This window comes from Esox lucius, chromosome 14, assembly GCF_011004845.1.
Source record: "Esox lucius isolate fEsoLuc1 chromosome 14, fEsoLuc1.pri, whole genome shotgun sequence".
Classification (NCBI taxonomy): Eukaryota; Metazoa; Chordata; class Actinopteri; order Esociformes; family Esocidae; genus Esox; species Esox lucius.
In genome coordinates, this window is record NC_047582.1 from 35,176,149 (window position 1) to 35,189,561 (window position 13,413).

At 37.4% G+C, this 13,413-nt stretch overlaps 1 protein-coding gene across 1 annotated transcript; it reads right to left on the bottom strand.

Moving 5' to 3' along the window:
- Window positions 1–2,297: 2,297 nt before the first annotated feature.
- Window positions 2,298–9,063, bottom strand: LOC114840820 (4-galactosyl-N-acetylglucosaminide 3-alpha-L-fucosyltransferase 9-like). The gene is made up of 2 exons (XM_034296809.1): window positions 8,911–9,063; window positions 2,298–4,014 (listed from the first exon to the last, which is right to left on the bottom strand). The coding sequence occupies exon 2, from the start codon at window positions 4,009–4,011 to the stop codon at window positions 2,893–2,895; it is 1,119 nt and encodes a 372-aa protein (XP_034152700.1). The 5' UTR covers window positions 4,012–4,014; window positions 8,911–9,063; the 3' UTR covers window positions 2,298–2,892.
- Window positions 9,064–13,413: the final 4,350 nt, after the last annotated feature.

Genomic DNA, 13,413 nt, shown 5'->3' on the forward strand with positions numbered 1-13,413 from the left:
TATCCTATGAGGTAACTAAAAATTGGCCCACTTGGAACGTTTTGTAGCCTACTTGTTTTTCATGCAAGTTCTACAGCCAAAAATAGTATAATGTCATGTAATCTTTCACATCACGTATTTTAGCGTTATGGACGTGTGCTGCAGGGTAAGTAAAAAAATACAGCTGGCCGCTTTCACTTATAGCGTCAGCTAAATGAATAGCTGTGCCTTTGATATCGGTTACACATAGTGACATAGGCTTGTGCTTGTACTTACGTTAATGACAGATACCTAACGTTACAAGTTAGACTAACAGCTACTGTTCTAACAATGTGCTGTCACATACGAACATACATCTTTACGATTATATTTGACTAATGACAATTAGTAAATTTTTGCATAGCAAAAACATAAACATAATTAACAGAATAAAAACTTACTGTGTACGACTCGTCGTCACTTGCCATTGGAAGCTTGTAGAAGCAGCCTACGTTTCTGCTGAATCCTGCAGCTTGTCTGGCAACCTGGAGTCAGGGGGGAGGGGGAGGGGATACACCGCTCTACAGTATTTTTAAAGTGATTGCAGTACCAGTTTTGGCCACAATCCTACATACGGTTCCTTTAAAAATTGACCTTTGTATGTAGATATTCCAATTTGCCAGTTTCAGCTACAATAGTCATTTATAACATTAACAATGACTACACAGTATTTCTGATCAATTTGATGTTATTGTAATGGCCAGAAAATGTGCTTTCCTTTTGAAAACATGAACATCTTTAAGTGACCCCAAACTTTTGAACAGTAGTGTATATATTGTGAAATTATGAATACATACATTCTCAAAAGCAATGGCTGTGATACAAGGTAGAAGTAACAAAAATAAATTGACCCAATTTTGAAGCTCACATATAAACAGCATTGTTATTTAGCTGTAGAGTCAATCAGATCTGCTCAACCAAATTAAAAGTCCCATTCCCCTATTGGTTTTGAAATGCAAAGCACACAGACAATGCAAATACAAATGTGTGTATATTTATTTAATGATATTGCATATTTGGTCCTCCATATTAACACATACATGGATACCCACTGATCAGTGTAAATTGTGCTCATAAAAAAATACCTAACAGGAAAATAAAACACCTAACACACCTAACAGACACTTTATGATCACACGTTTACTTTAATAGAGTTCAGCAACTTAAATATTGAGATACTGAAGCCTTACCAACAGCAACCAAATAAACACTCTGGATTGTGTTTCATGAGAGCTGCATACATTTTTTTACTTCTGCCTAATTTTTGCATGACCGCATCAGCGGAGCCGCACAAGAAGAGCAAATGTCACTGAGTGACTGACTGACTGATTGAGAGACTGATTGATTGAGTGACTGACAACCCATTGATGCAGGGGTTAGAGATGTAGTCTGGCACACAGGAGATGGGGTGGTGAATACGGCCAGAGACAAAATGAGTTAGGATCAGTTCAGGTTAAACTAAATATTCACTGCTCCGGAAAAAACTACTGCAGAGACCACTGCAGCTTTTTCTTTCCTTTCCAAACGAGTCAAAAAGGAGGAACAGAAGGGTTACAATTAAGAGATTACTGCAAAATGAACGCTTTAGTTCCTCACTCAAAATTTTCCTTTTCAACTTTTATGGAAAGGAAAGAAAAAGGTGCAGCGGTGGTCTCTTAATTTCTTCCGGAGCTGTATAGTAAGCCAGAACTAAAACCGTGTATGTTTATGTTACGGTGGACGAACTGCAACAGACATGTCTAACACCATAAATATGCTTGCAGTGTTGGACTGTGTGTCACACAGGAAGAGGGCACTGAAACTAATTGCTGCTATCCCTGCATTTCTGTTGCCCATGCTACCTTACATTTGCCTTCATTGCACATATAGAATTGCCATTTGTAATTACTATTTCTCTATTTTTAAGTTCAACTTTTTTAATAGAAACCTGAAACCAAATCATTATGAAGATAACTAGCTGACGGTCATTGGCTCCTGTACATTATTAGCCAGCCTTCTAAAGTAATTAGATTAGATTCAACTTTATTGTCACTGAACAAGTACAAGTACAGTACAACAAAATGCAGTTAGTATCTAACCAGAAGTGCAAATAGGGAAGAACATTTCCAATATTAAGTATATGTATATTACAGCCTGCGGGTGTGAGAACGTAGAGACCTGATGGTAGGAGGGCAAACAGTTTGTGGTACACTCTGTCTTCATCCATCCAACACCAACAAAAGTCACAGCTGTACTATTTAGCCAAAATACATTTGTCAACTATAGTTTATATTAAATGAACATCTACATACAGTATATTATGTGTCTAAGCGAGATTTCTCTGAATCATTCTGAATCATTTCAAAAACAAATTTAGTCATTAGCACATTCACCTCGGAATAAAGTAAATGTAAAAAATGTATCATAATTTTAAAAAGAAATTTAACAACCAGATCTCCCTGAACAGAATACATTGCAATGTACAAACATGCACAGTTTTTCAAATGTGTTCCTGATGATTATAGTGACATACAAATGTTAGCTAGCATGTCATTAATGGGAAATGTATATTTTCCGTAGTTGGTTAAAATACGACCCCCTATCATCGGCCACCATCCCCAATTATTGGACACCTTACTATTTTGTTAAATTACATTAGAATATATTTTTATTTGTATTACAAATGACAGACCTTAGTCTACTCTGAAGTCTACAACTGCAACTTGTATACGATCTCCAAAAATACGTTTTAACCTCCATACATTTCTATAAATGGGGGCTAGCTGAAAGGTTATATTTATTAGCAAAACCTACCGTTGCTAAAGCCCGCCTAAAATAGGCCTAGTGACGTCCCTGTTATTCATTAAACAGCATTGTAGACCACTACAAGACCCATTAGCCCCAAAACCATGTATTAAGATTCTGAACAATTCTGTATCCTTTATTCTGTTGAAGATAGCCACACGCTCGACAAGCATGGTCTTTTCCAAAGCCCGATAAATGTACTTTATAGTGTTTCCGCCAGCTAAAATACTTTAAGTATTGTGTTTCATTCTTGTCAAGGAAAATAAGCCAATCTGCCAGTTCCTTCAGTGAAGGAAAGTCATCCACATGAATGAAAGAGTCCTTTGGGACAACAGCTTCATAGTTTTGCCTGGGTGGACCGAGAACCACCGGCACAGATCCTGAGTGCAAGGTTTCATACAGCTTCTCAGTAATGTAGTCTTGGTGGATAGAGTTTTCAAATGCCAGGTAGAATTTACAGCTGGACACAATCTGTGCCTTGTCCTCTATGTATTTTTCAAAGTGTCGTCCAAATGCATCTATCTTGACATGTTTATTTAGCTCATTGTAGATCGGTACTCTCTTGTGGTTTGGATTCCAGTGGCTTACAACCCAACAGACCAATTTGTCTTTCTTTGGCAGCTCAAAGCTTTTATCATCACTGCTCACTTCAACAAGTGACCCATAAGGCACATAAACATCAGAACTCAGTCGATAACTTGCAGTTACATTGAACAAGTGGTCAAGACCTGGGATCCTTTGTGTGTATGTTGGTGACTCCATATTGTACCAAACCCATTTTTGGAACCATGGTCGTGGCTCTTTTGGCATATCACTCAGGTCACTGGCGATGTCCCTGTGATGGAACATCACAACATTCGCCTTGTTGTAAAGACTTCTGTTTGCTGTTAGTAGACAACCTTTGATGTTGAAGGAAGCACAAGAGCTCAGATCAAATGGAACTCCAAAAGGCCACTTCCAGATCAAGACAATAATATCTGCTTCTTTGACTCCATCCTCCGTCTGAAATCTGTCATGCTGGTCATGTATCTTGGGTGTTTGGTTGGGAGCTGGCTGCGTCTGGTTCCCTTCGCTTAGTTCACCAGGGCATGGGTAGGATCTGTTGGCTGTCGGTGTGTAGTACATCCAAAATGTACCTAGGACACACATTACTATGAAGCTGCCAAGAACTACAGGTCGTAGAAGGTCATGTGAAGACGCAGAGGCCATATCCTTAAAAACAGAGAAGAAAAATTGTCAATTGTACCTAAACTTAAACTGGGTGACTTCAGAGTTGGGGCATAAGCTCCGCCCACTCCGCTACCCTCTCCTTTCAATCGCCTTATTTTCTACCCTCAGGGCAGACCTACATGTCTGAATAAGTAAAACTCTCAGAACTATATGTTTGATTAAGTAAAACTCTCCCATGCAAGAAGCGCTGGAAAATACAATGTTTTCAAAAGCATTGTTTGCTTTTGCCTGTATTGACTTTAGGACATCTGGATTCTTTTGTCGTAGGATGCTGCATCTAATTTTTTTTCTTCTGACCAAAACAAATGAAATACACCAGTTGCTGTCAGCTGAATTGTATTTGGTTTTTTTTACCTTTATTTAACATGTACTGTACACAACCACCTAGAGGTTTTGGGGTCATATCGAAATGTCCTTGTTTTCCATGAAAACATACATGAAATTAGTTTGAATAAGAAATATAGCAAATTGAAGCAAGCACTCCTCCAGCATGTGCTGAATATATGCTACATGGTCAATATGGAGAGCATAACCTTAGATCCAAACAGGATCTCACTGACATCTAGTGTCTGAATATGGTATTAGTCCTAGCAGACTGTAATAGCCCAGATCATATTGTGTACAATGATTATCACTGGCCGCCCAAGCATCTTAGACACGCCTTATTCTTTATCATAAGACACATCGAAATGTTGCATGGGGAAAATGGCAAAGAGATAAATGATCAAACTTTGCTAGAACTGAGAAAATAGTAAATGGGGGGTTGATGAAAAAGTCAAAGGGCCAGTAAAATGATGAATGGAAGAGTAAAATGTTTTTATTTTAACAATCCCTCTAAATTGGTTAACTTATCAAAAAATAATTCCTGGGATTCTAAATGAAACACTACTTTTTTAATGGCAAAATTATGCATGACCATATTGTGATAAATTAGGAAGAAGAAAAAAAATACTGGTTGTGTGGTTCTGTTTTGTTCTGTTTTGATTTCCTATGTTCTTGAATGTAGCCTGTCCTGTTTGTTGTCGCCTGACTGCCTGCCGTTTGGTTGTTTTTACCTGCCTCAGTTTCATTATTATATCCTTTTGTTGTCCTTTAACGCTGTGCCTGGAGTCCTGCTCACCCCAAAATGTTACACTTCTGCATGTTATGGCCTAATAAATACTTTAATAAGTTTTCATAAACACACATTACCCATGGTTTCTGAGAATGTATTCAGCATAGTTTACTCTGCTAAACACTGCCTGGAACATTTTTGAATTGGGCTATTAACAAAACATAGTGGTCACAGAGCACTGACTCATTCTTCTCTGTTCTGATCTTTTTCATTTCATTGCATTTCATTAAAAAAACTTTGAACTTCATACATAATCAGTATTAAAAATTGAATGAACTGATTTTGGGGGAAAGGTTGGTTTATATCAAAAAACGATGATCATGATAACATTCATTGCAGATAATTACTAATTCAACATATACAGTCAGTACATTTCGATTAATTGACAAAGTTTTTCACAAATAGGCTGATAAAGACCAACTATCCACGAGTATCTGACCATTATACACAAGGTTACATTATGGAATCGTTACAATACAATATCATTTCATTCTATATGAAAACCCATTTGGTTTCGTTTGAAGTATTATCATTAATGGATTACATTAATTGGCAATTAATTATTAGACAATAAACAGTTATTTATTTCTGAAACAAAAATGTTTTCTGTCCATATGTATAGAATTTCTTGTTTGTTGGTCTCAGTTTTGTGTTGCTTTTGAAAAGTCTATTGTAAAGTCCATCTCCAAGAAGCTTCTGCTACTTCCTGTATCAATGACCATTTTCACTTTTGGAGCATTCATCTGAATGGTTTCTTTGCCTTCAGGGTCAATTGAGTAAACAAATTTGTCGGAGTCATCTGAATTCCGCTCATCTACTGTTCTAATGGGCTTTTCTGACTTCACTTGTATGGGGTGCCGAATGTAAAAGTTCTGTAAAAAAATTTTTGCTGATACATTATCAACATTTAGCTCACTTTCCTCACATTTAGCGCATTTTCCTCACATTTGAGACAGAAATTATATCTATACATATATATTATATCTAAATCTAAATATTATATCTAAATCTAAATGTTAAATCTAAATGTTAAATTTAAATGTTAAATCTAAATGTTATATCAAATCTAAATTTTAAATGTATATTTAAATGTTAAATGTTAAATCTAAATGTTATATCTAAATCTAAATGTTAAATTTATATCTAAATGTTATATCTAAATCTAAATGTTAAATTTATATCTAAATGTTAAATCTAAATGTTATATCTAAATCTTAAATCTAAATCAAAATATTAAATCAAAATATTAAATCAAAATATTAAATCTAAATATTAAATATATATCTAAATGTTAAATGTTAAATCTAAATGTGTCACCAAGAGTAAAGCTAAATATTTAAATCCCCAAGGAAACCACACCCACTGCAGTGGCTTCAAAACCCCCATCTAAATAACATTTAGATTTAACATTTAACATTCAGATATAAATGTAACATTTAGATTTAGATATAACATTTAGATCTAACATTTAACATTTAGATATAATATATATATATATATATATATATATATATATATATATATATATATATATATATATATATATATATATAATTTCTGTCTCAAATGTGAGGAAAATGCGCTAAATGTGAGGAAAGTGAGCTAAATGTTGAAAATGTATCAGCTAAAAAAAAATTACCAAACTTTTCCATTTGTCACCCCATACATTTGGTCTGACTTTCTCTGCTTTGCTTCACTTTTACTTTTACTTTTTGAGTCTTTTTCTCCTTTTGGACTGTTCATACAGCAGGTGCCCGACCCTCTTGCAAAATAGAAATGTAGCTGTCCTAGCGCCGCATTCATCCAGTGCGTGGTTTGACAGTCCACATCTGTGACATTTCGTTGCGCTGATGTCTCCGTCTTTCGCCGGCTCCTTTCTTCTCTCGTGCGCTGCGCGCGCTCCGCCGCTGCTCCAACTGCTCCTATTGACGTTCACTTCGTCTTTCGGTTTACTGCTCTCCGACAGTGCTCTTGCTTCGGCTTGTGCAGCTTAAAAAACTGGGGCAACAGTTAATGTTCTCTGCAATGTCAGCCCTTCTTCCTGCAGCAATTTATGGCACAGTCTTTTGTTCACGCATTTACACTATTTGGTCTCATATCATGTCGTATTCGAGTGATCCAAAGTCACATGATCTAGCGAGTTCTCTGAGTGCATTCACATACGCATCAATAGCCTCTTCGTGTGTCTGTGTTCATTGTCTGAATTTATGTCTTTCTAGAACTACATTTCTCCAAGGTGTAAAGTAGGCAGTAGATGCAGTTACAGCTTGCTCATTTGTAATTTTCAAGCCTGGCAGATTAGCAAAGATTCGTTGCACTGGTGAGCCTATGCAATGTAGCAAGGTAGCTCTTCTTACCACATCTGGATTATGTCTGGATCCACTCACTATTTCAAAGATGTTATAGGAATCCATTCAAAGGATAAATTATGTGTATTAAGTCCGTAGCCCCCATGTTCAAAGGGTTAGGAGGTGAAATTTATGCCAATGCATATCCAACTGCTGGTTGTCCTCGTCCAGCGGCAGCGCCCTCTTGGACGACATCTTCCATCTTACTAGTTAATGTATCAAGCTAGTTTTTCCAGAAGTTTTCGACGTTGCTGTTCTGAACGTTAAATCGGTGTCGTTCTTGTCGGCATCTGGAAGGTTCTTCGGTCAATCCAACATTCCTCGTCGCCATAAATGTTGTGTTGTCCAATAATGAAACTACCATCTTCATTTATTTATTTCATTGTCAACTCTCTTTGTCTTACATCTTAACATGCGTGACTCGCTCCTTCCTCTTCTCCCCCGTCTGCCCCCTACTAGCCAACTTACGCACTACATATTTCAGCAACTACACTACAATAAGGCTGTATAAAACAAAACAGCAAAGAGTAAAACACAATCCAGGTTAAAAACACTTCTCTTCTCACGTGCCTATGACTGAGCATTTAACCTTACCCACACTGTTCAGCCTTATAGCTTCCCACTTTTAATTGTTAGCCTTATAGCTTCCCACTTTTAATCTTTATATGTCTTCTTATTGTATTCTTTTTTATTATTATGATGTATTCTTTTGCTTTGATGTTTTCATTTGACGTCACCATCATCGAGGCACGGATTTCCCGAAGAGTGACTAATCGTTTAAAAGCCGTAGATTAACCTTTTTTCTTGAAAGAACGTAAAAGGGTAAAGGTAAAACTTTAATATCGCATTTATTCACCATTGTTCTTAATTGGAGGAGATCGCATCTGAACTGCACGCAAAAAAGTACTTTGGCGTATGCATAGCACGAAATTGTGAAGTGTAAACCCGTGTTATATGTACGCAAAAGGAAGAGAGTGGGTTGATTTTGCCACAATTGTTTTATTAACATATAGGCCTGTCTCTGTTAGAACCAAGTCAGATTTCTGTCTGTCTGTCTATTTCTGTCATAGCGACTTGAAAACCACACCTGCTCCGCTCACTGCAGTTGACAGGAAGGAGAGTCCGAGACAGCGCGCCAGTCAAGCAAGCACTGGCCTTGTCAAGAGCGTGGGGTGCAATATGAAATACTTTTGTAGTCTCAAAATGATCGAGTTCGGTAACATATATTTCATTGTCTCTGAAGGGAAAACCCTGCATTGATTATTTATTGTCGTGGGAAAATAAGTCTGCCTGTCAAAGACCCCGAATGGCACACTTTTCCTTACAGTACTTTTTTGCTAAGGTTATGCAGTGTTTAGGGAATAGGGTGGAATATCTCCCTGAGCGTTATTAGACTAACAGACGTCAAAATCTTACCTTCTAGAATCTTCCGTTAGAGCATCACCTCGTCTTGTATCTGCAATGAATGTCTCCACTGACGCTCTAGTTTGTCTTGTCGCGTAAAATGAGTTATGCCTGTTCTTCCCTTCATATTCATGAACAATTCATTCAGTCACCCAGCTTCCTCTCTTTTGATTCTCGTTAACATTTCTGGAAACCCTAAACCTGCTCGACCTGTCTGACAGTCATCCTTCCTAAATGTGTGTTATGATAAACAGCAACGAGTATTCAACGATACTGTGGAATAAAAAATATAGTGAACTAAAAAAAATGAATGAGGTTAGAATACAGTCTTACTGCTTTCATTTGAGAGCGTTAATATATAAATAAGGAGCACATTTGAGCGTGTAACGTTGTAACAACCAAAAATAAGTCTTTCACATCCAGGAAGCCATGACAGTGTATTTGAATGGATAACCAAACAAATCACGTTGTCATTACGTTGACATAATGTATTGGTGCTGGTTTCGAACTGGTTAGGTAAAACAGTTACGTATCTACAACATAAAAGTGAAAGACTTATTTTGGTTGTTACAACGTAAAATTCACTATGAAATGTGTTATAATAATAAATGTATATTAAAATATTCAAACACAAATTTATTTTAGTTTTACTATAGAGCTTTATACAATTTCAGAATGTCAAACAGTTATCTGCCTTTATCCTTCAACAACACAAGGGTGTATGTATCATGTTGATCAGTTTTTGGCTGATATGAAATAGGATTATTCTTATCGGTCACACTTACTCCCTGTCGGGGAACAAGACAAGTGTGTTGTCATCATATTCTGGCTGCACAGCTTTATTCTCCTGGACTCACCGTGCCTGATAATCAACAGTAAAGAGAAAATGTTGGTGCCCGCTGTCTGTTTTTTTAATTTATATAGTGACTTTTTGATTACAGAAATTCAACACTACTGTTGTTTGCTCGTTGGGGTTTAAGGCCGAGTGTTTTGTAAAATCACGTTGTGACATCTGCTGATGTAAAAAGGGCTTTATAAATCAATTTGATTGATTGATTGATTGATACAGAGCTTGATTCTATCGTATTCACAATAATTTCACAACAATGCAATGTCAAAGTGAATCTAAATGCTGCTAAAGTGAGCTAAAGGGTGAAAATCTAGCTTATTTGGGATCATTGAAGTTTCTCAAATGTTACAGTCATAAAAATAGTTGTTATTAACTGGAATGATTAGAAATAAATTGTATTTATGCTCTATTTACATGAACTGAAAACTCATCGGTGTCGTTAAAAAAATTATTATCTGAAAACCGGTAAAAACAACCACTGCACTGGAAATGGCCCAACAGGAAACAGGGCTCACTATATGGCCAACAAAATAAATAAATGCAAGTTCAAAAATAAATGATGCTTGCTTTTATTCGAGGCCACAAATACGTTTCCCTATTTAGAAAGATGAACACGTGTTGGAGCCGGGACACCACAATATGGTGGCTTGGAGTTTAACGCCTCCCTGGGTTTAACGCCCCCCTCCCCCAGTAATATTCACCAAACCACCAAATGCCGCCACATTTTATTTCCACACATTCCTTGGTTGCCACTATTTTTTTCATCTCAAGTAATTCCACAAAAACGATTTTGACATAAGCTGATCTTATTTTTTATAATTTAGAAAACATTGTCATGTGATGTGATGAAGAAAAAATTATACCTTTTTATAGCAATCCTGTTTTTGTGATGATCATATTTGAGACTAAACGACCCCTCTCTTTTGTGGTAAAATGCCAATTGATGCTCAATATTATTGATTTGATTTACCTTTGCACGGTTAACAAAATATATTTAAAAATAGTCATCAAAAGTTATTTGAAATTGTAATACATGTTATACATAGCTTTTTGCCTTTGGATATTGGTAAGCAATATATGGTTAAAATTGGTTTGTTAACTGACATAAATGCTGCTATCAAGATTGAATACTTTTCTGTGGTATAGATTACATTGATAGAATTATTTTGACACCTAAATATGGAATAAATTGGGTGTAAAGAAAAACCCAGGGGGTACTTTACCCCATAGGGAAGGGCATTTTGCCCCGATAGTGGTGTAAAACGCCCCATTTACATAGTTTGGCATTTGATTAATTTGCAATGAAATATAATCATTCTGCCCAATATATTTTTTCCCATAGGAATTTGTCTGACTCTTATCAATATGTTAATCTAAATTACTGGCCAAACGCCCCTTAAGGGGGGCGTTTTCCCTTAAGTCACCCTATTCTCGTTAATGTCCATGGTCATTCGTCATCGATGTGAACGTGGGTCTTCTATGCCTGAGTACCGTAGTCACCGTGAGCCTTCACAAGACTATCCACATATTTTATCTTCTGTCAGCTGACACCCCGAACCAGCGCTTTAGTAGATGGGGAGACTATTCAAAGAATGTGAATATATGTGCTTTTCTTACATGAACAACAAAGACACTGTTGTGGTCAAACAACTGAAAACTGGTTGAAAATTACAGCCGTACTGCTAATGGGCTTACAGGAAACAGGGCACTCTTATCTCGTGGGCGAATGTTATGACACCAGCGCAAACCCAACCGGTTCTCCAATGTGACATCGTGAGTGATGGTCTTTGGTAAGTATCGAGGTTGACTCGGAGACGGTCTTAGTTTGAATGCCAACGTTTACTGTTAGTTCTTAAGTACAATCAGAAAATAATAATAGTGGCGCAGTGGCCACTAAAGGAAAAGCAACACCATACATAATGGTCATGAAACCAGCTTTGTACCATTGCAATTTATTTTATTTCTTACACAAACATGTATTTGACTAATTTCAGCTGATTGTTTGGTTATTTGGGTGTTTTTTTCTCGGAAGTCTCATTCAAATACGGTCATCTTTGTTATTTTAAGTAACTCAAATATTAAAATATATTTTACCATAGGCTACTGCATATTAATTCTACTGTTTTTGAAAGTTTATGAAAAATAATGCATTTTTAATTAAAATATGACCATATAATTTTCATGTATCATAAATATAGTGTCCGTTCATAAAACTCTCATATTTTGTTTTCACTTGTTAAAGAGGCAAGGGTGTTTTAAGTAAAGTTCTAGTCTCCCATTATGGCTAGGTACAAAGAGAAGACGTTTTTGCTCTATACCTCCTACTCCCACTGGACTCTGGTCCAACAGTGGCAACTCTCCCTCCCCCATCAGTTCCTGCCACTGACGGACCATCAAAACACATTTCCTATAATAAAAAAAACAACTGTTGTCCTGTTGTCAAGTTCTCTCTTTATTCTAGTGACTGTAGCTTTGGTTAGTAGGGCCTTTTTTCTCGAGACTTGTAGATACTGACATTAGATATTGACACCTCAAACATTTGGACATTCAGTCGTGTAGTTGTGACTGAGATGCGATTCTTCTGAAAGCGCGAAGGCTTTCCATGCCATTGTATTGCGCATTACTCGAGGCCTCATGCAAAGTAGTGTACACCAGTGAACCCTGCTGGTAAAACTAATTTAGCGCACCCAACACATAGTTCACGTGCAACCTGACGTAGCGCAGAAACATTATTAAAACAAACACGTTTTCTCAAGTTATCAAAAAATTAATCAAAACCTAAAGTCATAGTTTTCCAGTGGGCTAGGTGTTTGTATTTTTGTTCTCATTTTGTCTATAGAAAATAAATTATAAAAGGTATTGCTGAAAAAATAATAAATGTATTCTTATTTGAGTAACCATAGTGACAAAAATGTATTCAAACAGGAACATGCTGACTGCAGGAATGTCCACCAGAGCTGTTGCCCCTGAATTTAATGATCGCCACTGGGATGCCCTCCCTCCAATGCCTCTCCGGGGCGGAGTCACTGGCTTGTTGTTGTCTTTCTGTTGCGCATTTGTGCAATTGGGCTGTACTCTGCTGGCAATACTCTACCCTCATTCAGGGTGGTTGCGGTTGGTGGGTGTCCCTTTGGTTGATGCTTGGTAATGTGGGTGGATTGATTTCCTGCCTGTTGGGCCTCCCCCGGATAGGGCCACAGTGTCGCCAGACCCCCCGTTTCAGTCCCAAGGTCTTATGCTGCTATATTATTGTGCTGGGGGAGTAGGGTCAGTTCTCCTTCTCCACTATAAATCCCTGTAGATCTAAGGAATGCCTTTTCTAAATTTTCACAGTCTCCTCCCGTTTTGACCCGTTGCTGTCCCTGTCCAAAGTCCTCCTGGTTGTGTTGCAGATCAAGACGATACCTGACGATTTCAGCTGCCACTGTGCTGACCCCTCTCCCTCCTGTGTGTCGTCCCTGTCCTTGTCCATCTGGTCCAAGCGTGCCGCACAAGCCCTGAAAAGTGAAGCCAAAACGTCTCGATCGCCCCCTGGTGAGTGGTCCCAGTATAGGTCATAAACCCCGCCCTCCCCATGTTATTCAATGGGACGCGAGACCAACTAAACAATTAAATTACCCTTCAAATATCTTTTTTCCGAAGCTGGTTTCTGTCATTTACTGTAG

Bases quoted from the DNA above. Each gene is read 5' to 3' on its own strand.
- LOC114840820 (XM_034296809.1), bottom strand. From the start codon at position 4,011: ATGGCCTCTGCGTCTTCACATGACCTTCTACGACCTGTAGTTCTTGGC.